Source organism: Vipera berus (genome assembly GCF_964194415.1).
Source record: "Vipera berus genome assembly, chromosome: 12".
NCBI lineage: Eukaryota > Metazoa > Chordata > Lepidosauria > Squamata > Viperidae > Vipera > Vipera berus.
Window position 1 is genome coordinate 19936777 of NC_138215.1, and position 21796 is coordinate 19958572.

Sequence of the window (21796 nt, forward strand, 5' to 3'; positions counted from 1 at the left end):
TTCCTCTACTTGCCACCTACTCTAGCATCCTGGCCCTTGCCTGCTATGTAATTCTCTCTGCCCTCTGCAGTGTGCGACCGTCTCTGGCTCTGGACTTCCTGAAAAGCGAGGAAGGAAGGAAGGAAGGAAGGAAAAAAAAGACAGAAAAATCCACGCGAATCACCTGTAACCTTTTGAGACTTTATTAAATTTGCCACTTCCCAGGTTAGAACAGCTGGCTGGGAGAAACGGACTCCAGCTTTTCTCTTTGAAAACATTAAAAGGGGGGGGGCAAAACCTGGAAGGTATTGGAGGAAAACAACAACTTTTAAAGTGTGTGTGTCGGGGGGGGGGGGGACATTCAGAATTGGGGACCATTAAAGATCCGTCTCTCCAGCTTTCCTTCGGAATCCAGTTGCTGCTCAGATATAAAGCACAGAAGCGGATCAAGCTTCTTGGCGGGGTGTGTTTGTGTGTGTGTAAAGTCTCGTTTTATGGATACTGTGGTCTTTCTTAGCGCTTCCACTGAGACCCGCCCCGTCTTAAGGTTTAAGACAGCCGTGAGCCTCCTTCAACCGGTCGTCTTTGCACCAGAGAATAAGAGAGGAAACCAAGGTGATATTTGGGCCAAGCACCCCAATTTGGATCACATGACCGTGGGGAATGCTGTGACGGTCATACGTGCGAGGAACGGTCTTAAGTACAGATCGTCCTCAACTTAGAACTGTTCAAAGTTACAACAGCACTGAAAAAAGTGACTTGTGACCTTTTTTCACACTTGCGACCATTGCAGCATTTCCCCCCTCCCCCAGTCACGTGATCAAAATTTGCATATTTGGCAACTGGCTTATATTTACGACGGTTGCCGTGTCCTCAGGGCATGTGATCCACTTCTGACAAGCAGTGTCAGTGGGGGAAGCCAGATTCGCTTAACAACCCTGTTACTAATTTAGCAACTGCAGTGATTCACTTAACAACTGTGGCAAAAAAGGTCGTAAAATGGGGCAAAACTCAGCAGATGTCTCATTTAGCCACACAGATTTTGGGCACAAGGCTGGTCGTTTAACTTGAGGACTACTCGTACTTTTCCCAGGGCTGTTGTGACTGGGAACGGTCGCTAAACGAATGGTTGTTGAGGACCACCTGTGTATATCCCACTGACAAACCCTCAAGAAATCCCCCCACCGGCCTCCTGGGCTCCTGGGCGAAGTTCCTCCAGCAGGGCTGGCTTCAGCGCCCGCCACTGCTCCTTCAGCCTCGTCTTCGTGTGGCTGGACGCGAAGATGTGGTCAATGGCGTGGGAGGAGAGCGCCCAGGTTTGCTCGTCAGACAACTGGAAGGTCTCAGCCACCATCTGGTACTCCCGAGACAGCTCGGTGGCAAAAACGCCCTTGTCGTCCGTCTGGGAAGGAAACAAGAGAGGAGAAGCGAGGGGCTGCTTGGGGTGCAGCAAAGGAGAATCTTTGCAGCTCAGGGTTGGAATGAGGGGTCCTTGGGGCCCTCTGAGCTGGGTGGTTACCTTGCAGATGTTTCATGAACCTACTAGGGAGCATCATCAGTGCTAAAAGGGAGGAGGTTTGAGGAGAGGAGGAGGACTGTGGGGGGCTTGGTGTCTCTGAGCTGGGTGGTTTCCTTGAAGACGTTTCATGACCCTACTAGGGAGCATCATCGCTAGAAGGGAGGTTTGTGGAGAGGAGGAGGAGGAGGAGGAGGACTGTGGGGGCCTTGGTGTCTCTGAGCTGGGTGCTTTTCTTGTTGACGTTTCATTACCCAACTAGGTAACATCAGTGCTAGAAGGGAGGAGGAGGAGGAGCACTATGGGGGCCTTGGTGTCTCTGAGCTGGGTGGTTTCCTTGCAGATGTTTCATTACCCAACTAGGTAACATCATCAGTGCTAGAAGGACGACTGTGGGGTCCTTGGTGCTCTCTGAGCTTGTTTTCCTTGCAGACCTTTCATGACCCCAAAGAGGTAACATCACCAGTGCTAGTCGATATTAGTCATAATGTCACCTAGTTTGGGTCATGAAACGTCTGCAAGGAAACCACCCAGCTCAGAGAGCCCCAAGGACCCCTGCAGCAAACTGCTATTTATTCATTTAGGGCTGAGTGGGTTTAGACACCATACGGCATTTTTTGAGAAGGGGTCCCTGCCTTCTTCCCGGGAGATTCCAAAGCCCCTTACACAAAGGACCACAGGATGACCCAGGCGATACCAGAATCCGAAATGGTGTTCAGCCTTGGAGGCCACAGTCTCGGCTTTCAGGTTGGACGTCAGACAGAGTTCTGGGGGGGGGGGGCAAAAAAGGAATAGTATGAAGCCAAACTGCAGAAAAAAAAGTGGGGTAAAAAAATCAATGTAGTCCAGCACTTCTCAGCTGCTGCCAACTTTCAGATGGGTGGACTTCAACTCCCAGAATTCCCCAGCCATCATTTCTAACTAAAAGGATCCACTTACCTAAAGCAACCACTAATTCCCAATAGCGCTTTTCTTAGCACAGGAGATCAGTCTACCCAGCAGAAGGGGTGGGTTGCAGTTCCATCATCCCCGGCCGACCCACTGCCCATCGCCCAGCTTCCGTCCCAAGTCCTCCCTTGCCTAGAGGTGTCCTGTTTCGCCTCACGAGCTCCACCAGGTCCTGTGTGGCCAATTCTGATGTTTGAAGAAACGTCCCGTGCCCGATTCGGTCCGGGGAAAGACCCAGAAGCAGCCGGGATTCGTCCTCCTGCTTTGGAATCTGAAAATAAAGATGTTTGGTGGGGTTTCGTGATCCAACTAGGTAACATCATCAGAGGAGAGGAGGAGAAGGAGGTTGACAATGGGGTTCTTGATGCTCTCTGAGCTTGTTGCTTTCTTGCAGACGTTTCATGATCCAGCTAGGTAGCATCATCAGTGCTAGGCACTGTGTGACTTACTCCTGCCTTCTTCGAGATCTCCTACCTCTCAATCTAGTCCATCCACCAACTAGGAGATGCCCTGGTAACCTCTCTCCAAGCACAGATGTGATCCTATCAAGGGCAGAGCTTCCTCGGGGAGACCAATCAGGGCTGATCGGTGATCAAACCCATTTAATTAACCTTCTCGCCACAAACCCAGAAGAGCGCTTAGCCGGCATCCAAGCGTTACCTCTGAAAGATGCAACGTCAGCTTCAAACCAGCCTTCTTGGCTTCTAGAAGTGGCTCCAAGAAGTCCTGGCCACGCCCTGCCTTCAAGATAGAAAAGGACATCAAGTGAGACCCATAAAATAATTATCTGACAGACCCATCAAAAAAAAATAGCCAATAGCTTCAGCTGTTACTTTTCGAGAAAGCTTACTTTTGGATTCCCACTGAAGTCCAGACCGAGGACCAGGCCATCGGTGGAGAGCAAAAAATCTTCTGCCAACTTCACCGTTTCCTTGGCAGCAGCTGCCCCCTTGCTTCTGTCCACAGATACGAGAAATCTGGAACGTTACAAAAGCCCCTGGGAACTTGGGAAGCCAGCAATAGTACCAATAGTACCAATTCAACTTAAAAGTTGAATTGATTTCTGAATATTGCAGAGAGCTAGGGCCTTTGAATGCATTTTGGAGAGATGGTGGAATAGTTAAATGGGGTTTCTTAAGCAAACAAAGACAAAAAGCAGTACAAGGATTTCCCTCCTGGAAAAAAAATGTGAGAGAGATCTCGCTTGGGGTCCAGTCTCTGCTGGGAATTTGGTGTGATAAAACTGGTAGACTTGGCGTCATGTGGTAAGCTGTGATTCAGCCATAGTCACTGAAAACACACGTCCTGGGTTCAGTCCACGCCCCAAACAGGCAATTTTGCACTATGAATCTGGCTTCCTGAGCACCTAACTTACCTCACATCTATATCCAATCCTTCTTCCTTACATTGCTTGATGCCTTCAAGGACAGCTTCCAGGTACGTTCGTTTGGTCATCCCTGCAAATGGGGGAGAAGAGAGCTTATTTCCAGGTGCCAACGAGAGATGCACTCAAGACCTTTTTCTTGGCCAGCTTGTTTTGAGGTATAGTTGGGCTACCACCTGAGATGGTTTCCTTCAGAACCAGCCCAACTTTGCTGAGGACGACATCTCTAGAAGTGGAGACTTGGAGAAGCCGAGACGAAAGTTACCTGTGCTTCTCTCATCTCTGGGAGTGCTTCTTAATTCGAGGTATTTGACTCCATCGGCAGCAAATTCCCGAACAACATCTTTGGTTACCTAAAATAAATAAATAAATAAAAATGCCAGGGATGGATTCTAAGAAGGCCACCAGGCCAGAGTTGAGGCAAAGCTAGAGAAAGGTCTCCATTCGGTCACATCCCATTGGTTTCACACCTTGGCAGCTTACCATAACTTACCATTAATATATCTTCAGGTCTGCTGGTCATCTGGTGTATGAACTGGAACATCTGAAAACATCTACATGGACAAGCATGTAATTATGGTGGTAATAAGAACCACAGCAAGGTGTACAAGGTGGAAAATTGTAAACACACCAGCCAACCTCCATTTATGATGGTTGCGGCATCCCGGGATCATGTGATCACTTTTTTGTGACCATCCCAGCTGGCCCCCCACAAGCAAACAGTCAGTGGGGGAAGCTGGATTTGCTTAATGGCTGTTTGATTCGCTTAATGACTTTACAACAGTGGCAAAAAAGGGCGTAAACTTGGGCACGACTGACTTAACCACCAGCCTTGCTTAGCGATGGAAATTCTGATGCCAAATGCGGTCATAAATTGAGGACAATCTGCATGCTTTCCAAGCTGCACTTACTGAAGCTGGACTTACTCTTCCAGAGTCCTTTTCGTCCCCTTGTCAATCACGACCATTTCCTTTTGAATCCCAAGGTCGGGTTTCTGCACCATCAGCTTCTTCATGGTGGCATCGCTGATGGAGCCATTTAAGTGTGCGTGGAGCTCCTAAATCGGAAAGAGAAAGGGATTCGTCTCGCTGGAAGCATCTTGGGAAGAGAATTTGTCCTCTCCGAGTCCCCCCTCCCTTGGCTGAGATTTTAAAAATGCCTCCCTTGGAATTTAACTCTACTCGGATGCCCAGAACTGGTGCAAAAGAGTCTCTACATCCTAAAACACTCTGAAGAATTGGTGAAAAATCCCAGTGAATTTTCTAGCATGGTGTTTCTCGACCTTGGCAACTTTAAGATGGATGGACCGCAGCTCCCAGAATCCCCCAGCCATACATCTTAAAGCTGCCAAGGTTGAGAAACCCTGTTTTAGCCCAGGGCTTTCCAACCGTGGCCACTGTAAGGCAGGTGGACTTCAGCTCCCCAAATTCCTCGGCCACGTTTTTAAGATGCATGGACTTCAGTTCCCAGAATTCCCCAGCCCGCGTGCTTTAACAGGGACTTAAAACACGCAGAATTGCCCCAGCCAGCTTAAGTCCACCCATCCTAAGGTGGGCAAGCTTGAATACACCGTGCTAGCAGAACAGCTGCAGCGATCGTGCGTTTCAATTTCTTCTTGGGCATCGAGGTTAAAAGGCTGGCTTAAGTCGGACCTGCGAGGCTCTTCACCGGTCACAACCACAGGACCCTCCCGATGGCCACTGGGTTCCCCGCACACTGCCAGGAGCTCAAGGCTTAGCAGACCAGCCCGGGGAAGGGAGCTTCGCCTGAGTTCTCCCCCAGTTCCTTCCCCGGAGACCCCCGACCCGCTGGAGAGACCCGCTTCAGCTCCGGAGCGGCAGCCGAGCAGGAGCCTCGCCCGGCCGGCTCTCACCACTTTGGGCAGCCGCTGGAAGAAGCGGGGCGCCCGCCCGGTTGCAGCCGCCTCCGCCATCGCCCGCAGCAGCTGCTCCCGGGGCGGGACGGAGACGCTGCCCGCCTCTCGTGGGCGGAGGGCGGGCGCCGCTTCTGCAGCAGCAGCCGCCCCGGGAGCGATCCGCCTCCCCGCTCTGCGCCTGCCTTGGATTGCAACTCCCCGGCTGGGGAGGATGGGACTCGCCGTGCAACGCCGCTGGAGGGTGAAGGGAAGGCTTGCAGGGGGCGCCTCCCCACCCCCAAGCAAGGGAGCCTCGACGGGTAACCGGGCAAGGCTGGGTGTTGAGGCTGCCGGATTCACACGACCCTCGCCTACTTGGGGAATCCCTGTAATTCTCTTTTGGGGAGGCATTGAACCGTATTCAAGCAAGCTCCTTTTGCACAAGGTGCAAAGCTCCCAAACAAGCTTGAAGTAGTCAAGTTGGCTTCTTGCACCGCCGCCGCCGCCGCAGTTAAGACCCGCGTGTTCTACTCCTGCCAAGACACTCAAAGGCGTCAATGCGCCGCCGGCCCTCGCGGGGGCGACAGAGCGACCGTCGAGGACCAGAAAAGAACTCCCAACAACTTCGCGCTTTCTTTCCCGCGCAGGCGCAGAGCCGCGGCTCGCTGCTGCTCCGCCTCCTTCTGGCCCGTTTCCGGGGGAGAGGAGGAGGAGGAGGAGGGGCGGAGCCGGCCGCAGTCCCCGGATGAGGGCAAGATGGCGGCGGCGGGGTCGACTGCGCTGCGGGCGCTGAAGCGGCTCTGCTGCGTGGCCGTTTTCCTCTCGCAGCTCTACGTCCTCTCCGGCCTGGGTGAGGGACGGGGAGGGGGCGAAGCTTTCCCCCGCCTTAATGAAAAGGCCCGTTAATTAATTGGGCTAATCTGTGCAGCCTGGGGGGGGGAATGAGCCGCTAATGGGGGAGGGCCCCCGGGGTGCGGAGGGGAGGGGCTCCCAGCACGAGTGTGCAAGGGTGGAGGTGCACTCTGCACATGCTCAGGGAAGCCTTGCCCCTCCCCGGCCTTCAGTTGAGTAAGTGGGCTTCAGCCCTGGGGGAGCTGTTGGAGCCCCCACCCCCACGGGGGTCTTCTCCGGAGGGAGGGGCGGGCTTCCTCCCCAGCCTGCGGGGGCCTCGGTTTTGGGAAAGGGCTCCGGGTTGGAGGAGACCAGCGAAGGAGGGGTGGCCTTCCCCATGGCGGGGGCAGAATGGGTTGCGAGCATGGCGGAAAAGAACCATAAATACAAATGCAGGACCAAGGCCAGCAGCGCGCCAGTGCTGGTGTTTAGGAGCAGCAGAGAAGTCGTAAAGTTGTCAACCTGGGCAGGCAGTCCTCGCCTTACAACAGTTCGAAGCTACAGCAGCATTGAAAAAAAATGACTTGTGGCTGTTTTTCACACTTAACGACCTTTGCAGCTTCCCTGTGGTCACGTGATCAAAACTCGGACGCTTGGCAGCTGACTCGTGTTTATGACGGTCACAGTGTCCCCGGGGGTGACGGGATCCCCTTTTGGGACCTTCTGGCAAGCAAAGTCCATGGGGAAGCCAGATTCACTTAACAACCATGTGACTAACCTGACAGCTGCAGTGATTCGCTTAACAACTGTGGCAAGAAAGATCGCAAAATGAGCCAAAGCTCACTTAACAACTCTCCCACTTAACGACAGAAACTTCAGGCTCAATGGCGCTCCTCAGCCAAAGACTACCTTCTCTCAGGGATTCCAGCCTGTATCTCCCATTCAAAGGTGAAGGACAGTCCTGCACCCCGAAGCGTGCTTAGCGTCCAGGTGTCTCATTTCTTCTCTCTGCCTTTCCAGGGTCGCTGAGCTTGGAGCATTCTCACCCACAGGCTTCGCTCTCAAAGATTGCCGGGGTCCCTTCCAGCACCCACATCCCAGCATCCAAAGTGCCAGGTACGCCATGTTTAAAATCCCGTCGCTTCGTTTTCGAATTAGTTCTGCTTTCTGAAACATTCCAGCAACACTTTTTTAACCTCCATGGGTGCTACACAGTTCACGAGGATCAGCTTAATCCAATCTGCTGCTTTTAATTTTGAAAGTCATAGTCAGCTTTTCTCGGTCACTTGTGTTGTCCAGATGAAAGGCACCTATCATTTCCTGGGGGGGGATTGTAAACAGCATTGTATAAATGTCTAAAATTCGGTTAAGTTTAATTGCAGGGAAGCAGAACTCGTCTGGGTTCTTTTTCCTAGGCGAGTTATTGTCCTCTAAGGAAAACTCATTCAGGGCCGCGCTATCTCAGTTAACTATTTATATTTCATATTTCTTAACCACCCGTTTCCCTCGGAGGGTGTAGTCCTATGAGTGGCTACTTGTAGAATTGAGAGGTATTTTGCTAAAATAAGAGCAATAAATACATATTCATTAGGGAATGGTAATGGAGTTCCAAGTACTCTAAAAAAGTTTCATACATGTTGTTTTATGGAAGACACTGAAGCCTTTTTTTAACAACTGGATTTTATTTCTCCAGAGGGCACCTCAGTTCCAACTTATGTGACCCGATGTCCCAGTAATGGGATTTGTAGCCGACTACCTCCGGAATGTGTGATCTGTAGAACAAACTACTCTTGTATCTATGGCAAGCCAGTTGCGTTTGAATGTGAAGTCAAACCCCAGGTCCATTGTGTTGTAAGTAAAAAACAACAACCTTTCTTTATAAATAAACAGACATGACATGAAGATGGTGTTTACTTCAAATCGGAATACATAATTAGTCGATACCATTACAGAACTCTCAACTAGCAAAAACATCACAATGATTTAAATGATTTTTTAAATAGCCTTCAGTCCTCTGTTAGGACTGAACTGTGTGGTTGATCAGCTACAGAGATGAAACACCGACTGAGCAAAAACATATGATTACTTTTAATCTAAGTTTTTCAACTGTGGAAACTTTAAAGAAATGTGGACTTCAGTGTCCAGAATTCCCTAGCCAGCCATGCTGGCTGGTTAATTCTGGGAGTTGGAGATTGAGGGTGACCCTCATTGCTTCCTTTACAGGATCAAAATAACAATCCTCAGAAGATTTTCTTGATTAACATGACTTGCCAATTTTGCTGGCAGCTGCCCCCCTCAAGCTACCTTTGTTCCAATCCGACCAACTGCAAGACAGTCTCGTGCCCACGAGAACGCTACACGGCCAATTGCACTGTGAAAGACCACATTCATTGTCTAGGTAAGCTGGACAACTCACAAGCTTGGCTAACCTGCCCTCTTTTCCTGCAGGACCTGGAAGCTGCCTTGTACATCTTAAGCTTCGTATTCTGAAAGAAATAATGAACTTACGTTTTGAAAAGCTGCAACTGATGTTTTCTTTCCTCTGTGCCCCAAATACTGGGCATACGGTATCACTCTTGTTGCAGTGACAAATTTGCATGTGATAACAATGATCAGGCTGCGCCTGGTTTTTCGTTTCTGCACTGTGCACAAATCTTTGCAGTTGCACCTTAAAAGATTTGTACATCTGTTTTTCTAAAGGAAACCGTACTTTTCCCAAGATGCTCTATTGCAACTGGACTGGAGGCTACAAATGGTCAACAGCCTTGGCCTTAAGGTAGGAAAAGCAGCTCCAACCTCTGGGGATAGTATTTGGATAGTGCTTTAAAACAAAAATCTTTAAAATTCAGGCTGCTGGAAAGAAACAGTAATCTACATGTTGAATAAGCAAAATGTCTCACAATTTTTAACTCGCCAAACTGGCAGGATTACTCCTTTCATTGCATTGCATTGTGTTACAGAGCAATACAATCAGTGTTTGCAGCCCTTTTTTTGCAATACATTTATTGTCTTTGTTGCGAAGCTCAATAAGCCTGGCTAATTTCTAACCCATTTTTGTGTCATCTTTCAGCATCACGCTCGGTGGCTTTGGTGCAGACCGGTTCTACCTGGGACAGTGGCGGGAAGGGTTAGGCAAACTCTTCAGTTTTGGCGGTCTGGGGATCTGGACGCTGATAGACGTGCTCTTGATTGGAGTTGGGTACGTGGGTCCCACAGACGGTTCGCTCTACATCTAACCATCGAAACAATCCAGTGGATCATCCGGAGAAATTCACAGATCAGACTTGAATGATCTATCTGGAATCGCTTGCATGTCTGTTTAATGTACAGTATCTGTACTTGGCCTGCCTTTATTTTTAAGGTAAAATAAATGAGTTGTGGATGCTTGGCTGGTTGTAGATTTCTTTCTGTTTTGGAGATCCTTTATTTTTTATGAAAAAAAAAAGCTTACAGTGCTATTTCCTTGCTACATCAAACAAATTTATGTTAGCACAAAGCATTGGTGTTATTTCATAATCCTCCCTACAAGTGTTAAGGATGGAGCTGGCTATTTGAAATTATTACAAACCATCCAGCATATAGTGACAAGAGTGTCAAAGCAGAGCCTATAATGGAGGCTTTGCTGATTTCCATGGTGTGTGTGTGTGTGTGTGTAACCTAGAAATGTATATTTTTATCTCTTGAGTTTTTTTTATCAAAAAGTGATGTGAATGTGCAGTACGATAAATTGTAACTTCAGAAAGAAAGAAGCAGATTGAGACGGTCCCAAGATGAATGTTCTCGTTTTATTCAGCCCAAGAAGCAAAGCACACTCCTTATGCCCTCCCTCAATTTAAAAGCTCCAGCTTTGGAGAGTTTTCTGCAGCTTTCTTAGATACTCTCCAGTGACATAACCAATGCAGGAAGATGTGAGGGGTTTGCCTTTCCTTCCTTCCTAGGGCTGAAAGTGACCAGCCCTAAGTCACCCACTTGGCTCCATGCCTAAGGCAGGACTAGAACTCATGGTCTCCTGCTGAACCACTCTTGCCTGCCTTTCTGTGACCTTATTATATCTGCTTATCCTATATCATGAGATAAACTAACATTTTCAAAGTTGCCTATAAAAAAAGGCAGCTCAGTGTCTTAAATACTTCTGTTCATGGGGAGGGTACTCTGCTCCCCCACTAATCAATAGCAGCAACCACACTTATAAATAAATATCCATAGCATAGGGAAACTCTTCTGCTATATGACAAGGGTCCCCAAATTTGGCCAGTTTGTGGACTTCAACTCCCAGAATTCCCCAGCCAGCCATGCTGGGCATTGAAGTCCACAAGTCTTAAACAAGTTTGGAGATCCCTGCTATATGAGGCTCAAGCCATTTTCTTTGGAACTCGTTTTCCTTTAAAAAAAATCATGCATGCAAACAGCCAAAAGAATCTAAAAGTGGTTTCAACTTTGCACTGTGTTTCAAGAAAACTGCCACCCACCATCTTTCGGTGACTAGAAATGTTGCAAGGCCAGACAAGGGCAAATCATCCAGGGCTGCAATTCCACCTTTCTGGGTTTCCAGAAAGTATAAGGCTCAATCAACTGAATGAAACGTAGCTCCAAGTAAACCACAATCAGGACATGGCCAGTTTTCTTCGTTCTTTGATGGCGACGACTAGAATTCTTCTTCTGCGTGTAAAGTACGGGAAGCTTTCAACCTCTTTAGCTTCTCAAGGGCAGAGGAAAGCAAAACTTCTCCGTGAATCTTGTTGTCCCGGGTTCGCACGTTCACGGCGCTGCCTGCTCTCTCCTTCTCCCCGACCACTGCAAGGAAACAAGGTTAGTGTGACGATGCCTCCCAGGATGGTTAATTTTTAGGGAGGGCTATTTTAAGAAACCCGGGTATCACTGAGTAGCATTTCAAAGACAACACCGTCAGAGTTATTTCAAAGAATTGTCCTTTAAGGAACTTTTAAGTCCTACAAATCTAGAGTTCTCATTTACACATAGACCCTGACTTAAGACTGGTCACTTAGTGACCAAAATTACAGACTTCAAGAAAGGTACGACCCGGATTTGTGATCCAGTTTGGTCACGAACGGCATAACTTAAGTTACGGCATAAGTGGTTGCAAGAAATATTAATGGCATTTCTTTGTCTAATTTGACGAGGCTCTTACATAGTGGGGATAAGATTTATTCTCATAACTCTTCCTAATCCAATAACAACAACAACAACAATAATAGAGTTGGAAGGGACCCTGGAGATCTTCTAGTCCAACCCCCTGCTCAGGCAGGAAAATCTATACCATTTCAGACAAATGGTTGTCCAGTCTCTTCTTAAAAACTTCCAGTGTTGGTGCATTCACAGCTTCTGGAGGCAGGTGGTTGTATAAGGTTATTCTTGGCCCTCAAATGAGCCAAGAGTTCTACCCCTCCCGACCAGCAGACACAGGAGGCGGCCCAAGGCTGAAGGAGCATTCGCACTTGAACAAAGGGAGAGCCGGGTTAACGTTAAAAGCGGATAGCATAGATACCAAAAATGAAATTATACTGAGCCAGCTGTGCATTTCTTATTTTCTTATTCAACGTGGAGCTCTGATCCAAATCGACATCAGCCATAAGTCCAGCTTCAGAAGCTGCATTGCAGACCTAAACATGAAGAAATACTGTTATTTTTAGCTCAACCGCTTTGCAGAACAAAGTGTGTCAAATAGAGATTAAGAAAGCAACTCGGGCATCTTAACAGGACAACGGAGTTGGAAAGGGCCTTGGAGGTCATCTAGTCCAACCCCCTGCTCAGGTTGGAAACCCTATACTATTTCACACAAAAGGTTGCTCAGTCTCTTCTTAAAAACCTCCAGTGTTGCAGTACCCACAATTGAAATGTCCACAACTACATTTCGAAGCATCAAGATGGGGCTTTTTTTTCACTTGTGGCCAACTGGAAACCCACAAGTTCCTCTTCCCTGCTCTTCCTTTCTATGGACATCTCCGCTCTTACCTGGCGGGCGTATTCTTCGCAGGTAGGGCCAACGGGAACCACCATGACTTGCCGAGGGGACAGCCAAAAAGGCCTGGACGAGAAAAGGAAGGGCCGAGGTTAACCGTTTTTAAACATCGCTGTGACAACCTACAAGAAGCCTTTTCTCCTCCCAAGATCAGCTGCCCACCATTTTCCACTGTAGTTTTCTGCCAGGATAGCCATCATCCGTTCCACTGAGCCCAGAATTGCTCGGTGGATGATCACGGGCCTCGTCCTGTCATTGCCGTCTTTTCTGAAAAGCGAAACAAATGAACGCATTTCAACTTCGTTCTTGCTGCCCTTTTCATTTGGGTTCGATCTGTCACGCAACACAGCCCAATAAGGCTGAGGTTCCGGCCATTCCCTGCCACTTAGGGAGCTTTCAAGGAAGTTGTCATCGAATGTCTATCTAAGGACTGAAGTTTCTACTGCTCCTATCCCTCCTCCTCCTTTGCCCAATGCAAAGTTCCTTCCTGCAGTTTTTCAGCTGGCACTGATGACGTTACATCGTTGGGTAATGAAATGTCTGCAAGAAAACGTCTACGCAGATTCTCAGTCATCCAGGTCAAGGTTGTCCCAAAGGTGTTTTTTCAAGAGGCAACTGGACTTTCTTGGTTTCCCTTCAGAATTGAAGAGGCTTCTTGGATGAGAAGCGAAACATCTTCCAAGAAAAAACAAGGGTGTCCAGTTGCCTCGTGAAAAAACACCTTTGGGCCTGCAAGAAAAGAACCGAGCTCAGAGAGCACCCGGGATGCTCAAACATCAGATATCAAGGTTCTCTAATCCTTGTAGCAACACAGTTGGATTGAAGGATAGTCAGGAACCACCTGAGTAAGTGCAGATCAAGGGACTCTGTATCCGAACTGGTTTAATTCCACCTCGCCTCGTTGCTGCCTCCTTTGCTCCGTTGGTTCCTGTTTTAGCCTTCTTTTGGTCTCTTTCTGGAATTGCAAACCCATCCAGAGCTCCTCCGATTCCTCAGCTCTTCCTGGAGAGGAAGGGATTCGGTTCTTGCGTTGTTGACACTTACCCAGCATAAGTCAGATTAAACCGGAGGGGTAGCTGGAAGTCCAGCTGGATTGTAGCACACTGGTGGTATCGGCCGATAGCGTCCTTGATTGTAATGTCGATCTGCAAAGGTCAAATTTACAGGCAGCCCCTCAGTTCTGACCATTCATTTTAACCACCATTCAAAGCTACAAAGAAAGCGGCTCGCGCTGCTCCTCACAGTTACAACCGTCACAGCATCCCTGCGATCAAAATTCGGGCACTTGGCAACGGGCATGTATATACGACTGTTGCTGCATCTCAGGGACACGCGATCGCCATTCGCACAGCCCTCGAGACCTGGCTTGGCCAAGGGGCCCAGAGACCCCAGAGTGGATTAATGGTTGTCATTTTGACTGTTTGCATATTGGGTTTTCGTTTTTTGTAAGCTGCCCAGAGCCACTGGGGAAAAAAATCCTCTAAGTAAACAAATATAATAAATAAATCTGTGACCTTCCCAGCAGGCCTCAGACAAGCTGTCAACCAGGGTGGGGGTTGGATCTGCTTAAAAAACCACAGTGGAAAAGGTCATAAAATTAGGCACAATTCACTGACTACATTGCTTAGCAATGGAAATTCTGGTACCAATTATAAATGGAGGACTGCCGTCGCAGGATGGAGTTTGCATTCACGGGTAAGGTTTCGGTTCAAACCTGGAGCCACTCACTCACTCACCTTGGGCCCGTAAAAGGCTCCATCACCTGGATTGAGTTTCCAAGGTTCCCCAAAGTCATCCAAGCTGTTCTGAAGTTGCTGAAGTTGCAAACGAGAAGAATCATGTTTAAAATCCCACCCATGCTCCGCCACTGTCTCCACGCCCTGCCACGATCACCTTCTCCGCCTGATCCCAGATCTCCTTCTCCCCTAGGAAGTTGCTGGGTCTGGTGGAAAGATGTAGCTGGAAGGTGAAACCAAAGACGGCATACACGGACTGCAGGAAATGGAGGCATCCTTTCATCTCCTCCTCGATCTGAAAGTTAAAGAGGAACTTCAAAGGTGAAAGGAACTAGTATTTTCCTAAAGGAAACCTCCCTTCCTCACTTCCCTGCACTGCGGCAAGCCCAGCTGAGGTGTCCTACCTGCTCCATTGTGCAGAAGAGGTGGGCATCGTCTTGTTGGAAGCGTCGGACCCGCGTCAGACCACCGAGGGTCCCTGAAAGTTCGTTACGGTGAAGCACCCCAAAATCAGCCAGTCTCAGAGGCATCTCCCTCCAAGATCGAGGACGATGAGCAAACATCAGGCTGGGAGAGATGGGGAGAAGTTTGCTAGATCAAGCAACAACATTCATCTCAAGCTGTGCAGATCCCGTGACTCAATTTCCCTGTGGGATTTGAACATGTCCTCAGTGGTAGGAACCCCTTGGGTTCAGGAACCCCCAAGGGCTTAACTCAGGGCCCTTTTATGACTTGTGGACTTCCAACTCCCAAAATTCCTCAACCTGCTGGGGAGAAGAAAGACAGGAACCCTCACCAATGTCCAGGACAGTTCATGGGCTTCAGGGCAAAGACTTCTTTTTCCGCCTCAAATGAGAACATGTTTTCGCTGTAATGGTGCCAGTGGCCAGAAGTTTCCCAAAGTTTACTGTTGTAGATATTGGGCGAAACGACTTCCATGAAGTTCCGCCGCTGATACTCTTCCTGTATAAGAGAAGATGGTATCAGGCCCCAAGAACCAAGTTCGACACACGGAGATACCGGCGAGGAGTCTCTTTATCGTTCCTACAGACAGACTCTTGCCAGACTTAAGCAGCTGTCTGCAGAACTATTAGGCACACTCTGTGAACTGCTAGGGAGAGACCCTCTTCGCCTTCTTCCTGCCTACCAGATATTCCAAGCTTGGTTGCCTCTTTGCCCTCTGGAAAGCAGCCCCCCCTCCCTCCTGGCACTCCAGACTCCATCCCATCCCAGGTAGTGAATAAGTGATGGACAAAATATACCCTTCACGCGTGCTGACCACATTTGATCTGAGGTCCTTAAAGGTTCGTCTGTTTTGTGCTAGACTTGCTGATCAGACGGACCAAATCAGACCAAGAGATACTTCGTCAGAAAAAAGGTACGTCTCATTTATACGCACTTCATTTTTGTACATAACCATCGTTGGTCTCCAAAAACCAAGAAAGACACACTGAGCTTCTTGTAAGTAGTGTAAGATTATGAGGAATTCTGAGAGCTGAAGTCCACAAGTCTTAAAAGTTCCCGAGAAACGCTGCTCTATAGATGCACTTACTTTGATGAATTCCACGAGGGTGTTGTAAATAAAAGCTCCTCGGGGAAGAAAGAAACAACTTCCAGGGCTCAGATCATGGAAAAAGAAGAGTTCTTGTTCCTGTACAGTCAGCCAAAGTTAAAAGAAGAGTCAGCCTTACCAAGAGAAGAAATATTTATAGCTCAGGGTTGACGATTTCTTGCAAACCCTTCTAGAAATGAAGATGTTACCTAGTTGGGTCGTGAAACACCTGCAAGCAAACAACCCAGCTCAGAAAACAGCAAAGGCACCACAGTCAACCTTCTTGGGCTAAAGTTGTGCAATTCTCAAATGCAACAATGGATGCACAAGAGCCTCCTGAATTTTCTTGCACAGGCTTCAAACTTACACCCCAGATTTCTGACAGGGGCCTCTAGGCCATTCCTCAAAGACCACCATAAATTGTGGTATTTTTCAGTCCCCATCAGAAGCTTCACTTTTCAATTTATCCCTCAAAGTCCAAGCCCACCTTGCCGATTTTCCTGTGATCCCGTTTTTTGGCTTCCTCCTGGAATTTTTCCCACTCTTTCATCATTTTGGCCTCTGGGAAAGAGATTCCGTAGATCCGTTGCAAGGTTTCCATGTTGGACTTCCCCTCCCAATAGGTCGACGAATTCTAATAACGCAAAACATTGGCCCAAAACAAAACAAAAACACGAAAAAGTGAGGGAAAGTGATGAATTAAGTGTTTGATAAGCGCTCCACTATGCTGTCAGATCATCTGAATCAGTGCTTCTAAAAACTTAGCGGCTTTAAGATGTATGGACTTCAAGTCCCAGAATCCCCCAGCCAGCTGAATTAAAGTCCACACATTTTAAAATTGCCCAGATTAAGAAATATTCATCTGAAGCCTTCCCAGGAACAAAAGAATCTGCCTGGTGTTTCTTCATAAAACTCAACACAATACTCTTCGTTCTTTATATACCCTGATTATATTTATAGATTTATATTATTCCTGAAGCCAGCTGGGGAATTCTGGGAGTTGAAGTCCACATCTCTTCAAGTTGCCAAGGCTGAGAAAAATTGCTCTATTGGTTAAAACCAATGTTTTGAATTGGGTCTGGAATTTTATCCCAACTGTTCAATTTCTACAAAAAGAAAAAAACCCCTTACCTTAATTATCTTTAAGGCTTTTATTTTCCCAGTGTGTCTCACATGGGGACCTTTGCATAAATCAATCAAGGGACCACACCTATTAGATGATCAGTGAAACAATTAATTACATTGTTATTAGCCAGGAATAAACATGATTGTCTGAAACAGCTCTAAACCTCCAGAGCAACATTGTAATTTGTTAACCCTAACCAACATTTATTTCACATGCTGCCCCTCTCTAGTTAGAGAGACTATTATTTTAATTAAAAAAAATCAAATCCATCTGGTTACCTGTATACAGTTGTGGTCGGTGTGTGAATTTTCTCATTCAGGATCCGACATTTAAACTTGTTATACTGTGCAGAAACATAAAAGAAATTGGCAAAATAAATACATCGAGACTTAGCCTTTGGGGGTTGTCTGTCCTGGTTTTTCAACTGGGCTGAACCTCGTCACATCATCCCTGAATTCCAAAAAGCCAAGGATGGGACTAGACTAGAGGTTTATTTTATCTATCAAATGTATTGGCTGCCTATCTTATTGCAGGGTTAACTCGGGGCAGCTTACAATACTATAATACAATATTATAAGCTCCAAAATAACTCAGAAAAATCTGAAGCTGATTTCTCAGACCTTGTCCTCTCTCCTTTGTGAACTTCACGAGGTCAGAAATGGAGCACTTACTTTAAACATTTCCAGCAAATCTTCTTTTCGGACTTCGAGCCTTTCAAAGGGCTGTTTCTCCTTGATGATGCTTTTGCAAATGTTCTCCAGAGCGAGCAACTCTGTGCTGGAAACCCCTCTGGAGGAGAATTTTAAATCAGTGGTGCCAGCTGCACCCTTGGCAGAACGAAACTGTGCTCACCTACAGACAGCAGGTTTCCCCCAGGTGAGGTCATCCTAACGGCTAAAAAGTTCTTAAATTATTCCTGGGTATTAAATAAAAATAAATAAACCTTTATTGTCAAAGTACAACATGTGTACAAAGGTAATTAATGTACAAAGACATTGTCAAAAAAAAACTTTGCGGCATCCTGCAGTCACAAGACTGCCCTTTATTATGACTTTTTTTTCTTCAAAAAACATGTTTATTTCTGGTTTTCAGCAAAAACGCCAAAATGCATTTCGTTTACAACTGCAGCATTTCCCTTCCCAAACACTGCCTGTCATAAAAATTGGGCCTGTCACATGGGTGACCTACTTTCTGATCATCACAACTTATGACTGGAATGGGCAGGCTCCATTATGGCCATAATCGAGAACTACCTGTAACCATTACAAGGACTTATTTTTAATTTAACCGAAGAATCCTTGATTATTGCAAGGCGCTTTGGCCACCGTGGATGAAAAAGCCACATATACATTCTAGCTGGCAGAACATACCTGTTTTCCATGTGCATGTCATAATAGAAGCCATTCTCAATAGGGGGTCCATAACATAAGCATCCCCCGTAATAATTTTCCATGGCTTCACCCAGAATGTGGGCACTGGAATGCCAATAAACCTAGAAAAAAGAGAGAAAAAAAATCTGCACCCACAGTTATGAAAGTCAACATTGGGGTGGTGAGTTGGCATAAATCCAGCTGCCAGGGAAGTTAGTTGCTTCTGTCGTTTTTATTGAACTATGATTAACAATATTGGATTAACCTTAACGTTAATCCGAGTTGCATAGAGGAAAATGATAGAAAGTACGAAATATATATAAATAGGTGGGTACTCTATATATACAAATTTATCATTTATCTAACATATACCATATTGTAGTTTTGTAGTTTACTTTTGAGGTAAACCATAAAACCCACCCAAATTAGATAAAACTGTTTCCTGCCTCTGATGTCAAATTATTTTAACTCTGCGATTCTTTTCCTAGTGGGGCAACTGAAGAGGCCTTGTTAATTCACGTGTTATGTTACCTAAAGTTTTCCAGTGTTGAGCGGTTGTTATTTGGGCTGCTAAAATTAAACACATCAGCACAAATCCTGTATCACCAGCATCTAACCTAGATAAGGAAGTTCCTTACATCCATGGGGAAAACTAGCCTCTTTTGCATAGCCAAGATGGAGCAGCCTTTTCAACGTGGTTTGTCCTCTTTCATCAGAGCTTCTGCCTTCAAAAATGCTTTGCAGGGAAAAAGGGAAAACATTGACTTACCGCCTGGGCATCTTCATTCTCAAATGTCAGCAGCTCCAAGGTGGAATCTCCTTCCATCGGCCGGTCGAGGTCCCACAATTCCCCGTTCACTCTGGCAATGACGACACTGTCAGCAACTCCCTGGCTACGGACAGACAATATAGGACAAAGGTTTTGCTGCTGCGTAGTTCAAATAACCCAACGGTCCCCTCTAGCTTAGGCTCAAGGTAATCTCTTTTGGAGTGCACTGGGTGTTTTAATTCTGTGGTCGCAGAGAAAGGGACAAAACAAGAAGCATTAAAATATAGATGTATAACAACACCCATTCCCTGCAGTGTTTCTCAACCTTGGGAACTTGAAGAGAGGTGGATACCAACTCCCAGAGTTCCCCAGCCAACCATGTCCACCCGTCTTCCAAGTGCTCAAGGCTGAGAAACCCTGCTTCCAGATTACCTTTTCAGTTATACATTTGTGATATTTAAGGTGTTCAAGATTCATTTGTGGTCCTTTTTTTTTAACTTGTGGTCTTGCTCTGCTCACCACCGTCCTAAAATTACTAGCCAGTTATAAATCACAGTTAGAAAAGACCAAAGTTGTCACGTTTATTTCAAGAGATTTATCATTACAGCTCTCCTGGTTTACCTATAAAAGCGGAACCTGGATTGCCTTCTCAGAAATATCTGCGAACACGGTCAAAGTTTACCTGAGGTTGACAGCCACCTGGTGTGGCGTTGTCTTCCAGGCCTGTCCGCCCGTCACCTTCCCATCGGAAAGCGTGATTTGGATTGTCTGGCTCTGGCCAGATGCTCTGGAGTGCAAAAGCGCATCGCTCTCTTTTTTCAGCACTTCGTAGAGCTCCAGTCTGCTCCGGATGATAGTTGGATCCTGCAAGAACAGCAAAAGGGCACCTGGCAGAGTTTACTTGCAGCCAGGTACAATCTGAAGGGAGCACCTGTGTTACACTTGTGCCATGATGCCAAGGACTTCTTTCCAAAGAAGCTTGGCACAATCTGGGCCACCCGCCAACTTGGAGAGGGCTGGGCTGCTCCCACCATAGAGATTAGGGGGCTATTGAAATGGCCCCTCCCCCATTTAAAAGAAGGGGATTGGCTGCTTTTTTTTTTGAACCAGCATCCGGCAAGGTGTTTCACCTGTTCCAGCAGGGAAAATGTCAGATCGAGGCTTCTTCAAGCTCATCAATCTGAGCCCCCCCCCAAAAAAGACCACCTACTTCCCCTGGGCCCCCCTCTGCAGTTTGGGGCTCCGTTTTCTGTTCCTTTTGCTTGCTCGGGGTCTCCTCCGTCTTTGTCTCCAGAAGGTCCTGGTTAAAGAGAGGGCCATTACTTTGCAAAAGGAAATGAACAGGCAGGGATTTCGGAGTTTGTGGGAATGGAGGGTGGGAAGGTGGTCAACGGCAGCTGCGGTCCCCATTGCCCTGAGGGGCTGGGGATGATGGAAGGTGCAGTCTGTGCCCCCCTCTGGGCCGGGAGACGGTGGGAGACGTGTTGCTCATTCTCCCAAGGGGCTGGGGATGATGGGAACTGCAGTCCACTTCTAGGCCTGGAAATGGTGCGAGCTGCTCGTCCCTTTCCCTTTGGGGCTGAGGATGACGGGAGTTGCAGTCTGCCCGTTTCTAGGCCGGGGACGGTGGGAGACGCATTGTCCATTCCACCGAGGGGCTGGGGACGATGGGACCTGCCATCTCTGCCCCCTCTAGCCCGGGGAAAGGGGGGAGCTGCGCCTCGCCCACCTGGCGGCCCTGCTCGGCGGCGAGGCTGCGTCGGAGGTGGCGGAGGCGGTAGCGCAGCTTCTCGTTCTCCTCCCGCAGCGCCCGCAGCTCCGGGCCCGGCCGCTCGGGGGACGCCCGGTCCGAGGCCTCCTTCAGCCGCGCCACCTCGGCCGCCAAGCCCCGCACCTCGCGCTCCTGCCGGGCCAGCCGCGCCGCCGCCGCCGCCGCCATCGCCCCGGCGGGGAAGGAGGAGGGCCCGGCCGGGCTGATAAGGGAGGAAGGGAGGAAGGAGCGAAAGAAAGCGAGGGAGGCAAAGGAAGGAAGGCAGGGCAACAATGTGTCGCTCGGCGGGAAAAGTGGGCGGGACGCCGGCGGGCCCTCCGAAGGCCACGAGGGGGCGTGTCCCCGGAGCCCCGCCCCTTTGCTTGGGCCTCCCTCGGCAGGAGGAGGGGGCGTCCCTGGCAGCCATCTTGACTTTTTGGACCCCCCCCTCCCCCCTCCCTCCCTCCCTCCCCAGAGATGTGAAGGAAAAAACCGTGCCAGGGTAGGGTTCCTGTGGGAAATTGGGGGGCCTCAGGTGACCCTGCGGAGGTTATTTCTTGTCCCCTGCTCTGGTTTCCCCCCTCTCAAGAGGAAAGGAATGAAGGGGTGCTTTTTTTGTAAGAGAAAAAGGTGCCGGAACTCACACATGTCATACAACCTGCCTTGCCTACCCTACAAGGTGCCATCCAAAAAAGGTGCCGGAACTCCGTTCTGGGCATTCTAGGAGAAAAAAAGCCCTGGAATGGCCTAGAAGAATTAACAGAAAGAGCGAGTCGGAAGGGATCCTGGAGGTCTTCTAGTCCACCCCCTGCTCAGGCAGGAGACCCCATGCCCTTTCAGACAAACGGCTGTCCAGTCTCTTCTTGAAAACCTCCAGTGATGGAGCACCCGCCACTTCAACATGAGTGGACACTAGTGGGGCCACCAGGCCTCTTGAGTGGGAGCCCAGAGGAGATACGGGGGCATCTGCCCGTCCCATGTCTGCCGCATCTCTCAGTCT

At 48.2% G+C, this 21796-nt stretch overlaps 3 protein-coding genes across 3 annotated transcripts; 1 reads left to right on the forward strand and 2 right to left on the reverse strand.

The window, feature by feature from the left end:
• MAPDA (N6-Methyl-AMP deaminase) lies at window positions 1-6207 on the reverse strand. Its single transcript, XM_081337295.1, has 10 exons — window positions 5701-6207; window positions 4754-4884; window positions 4321-4381; window positions 4093-4180; window positions 3819-3900; window positions 3294-3420; window positions 3104-3184; window positions 2576-2714; window positions 2162-2262; window positions 1-1381 (listed from the first exon to the last, which is right to left on the reverse strand). Exons 1-10 carry the CDS (start codon window positions 6091-6093, stop codon window positions 1148-1150), a joined length of 1437 nt encoding a protein of 478 aa, XP_081193421.1. The 5' UTR covers window positions 6094-6207; the 3' UTR covers window positions 1-1147.
• Window positions 6208-6385: 178 nt separating this feature from the next.
• On the forward strand, window positions 6386-9900 carry TM2D3 (TM2 domain containing 3). The gene is made up of 6 exons (XM_081337296.1): window positions 6386-6532; window positions 7534-7629; window positions 8207-8364; window positions 8737-8911; window positions 9214-9289; window positions 9584-9900. Exons 1-6 carry the CDS (start codon window positions 6439-6441, stop codon window positions 9747-9749), a joined length of 765 nt encoding a protein of 254 aa, XP_081193422.1. The 5' UTR covers window positions 6386-6438; the 3' UTR covers window positions 9750-9900.
• Window positions 9901-10279: 379 nt separating this feature from the next.
• Window positions 10280-21013, reverse strand: TARS3 (threonyl-tRNA synthetase 3). The gene is made up of 19 exons (XM_081337273.1): window positions 20776-21013; window positions 20257-20346; window positions 19729-19910; window positions 19047-19170; window positions 18278-18399; window positions 17579-17696; window positions 17186-17250; window positions 16913-16991; window positions 16269-16415; window positions 15782-15880; window positions 15026-15192; window positions 14634-14796; window positions 14387-14524; window positions 14230-14307; window positions 13538-13638; window positions 12656-12760; window positions 12487-12559; window positions 12020-12134; window positions 10280-11307 (listed from the first exon to the last, which is right to left on the reverse strand). The coding sequence occupies exons 1-19, from the start codon at window positions 20983-20985 to the stop codon at window positions 11159-11161; spliced, it is 2325 nt and encodes a 774-aa protein (XP_081193399.1). The 5' UTR covers window positions 20986-21013; the 3' UTR covers window positions 10280-11158.
• Between the last annotated feature and the right edge of the window lie 783 nt (window positions 21014-21796).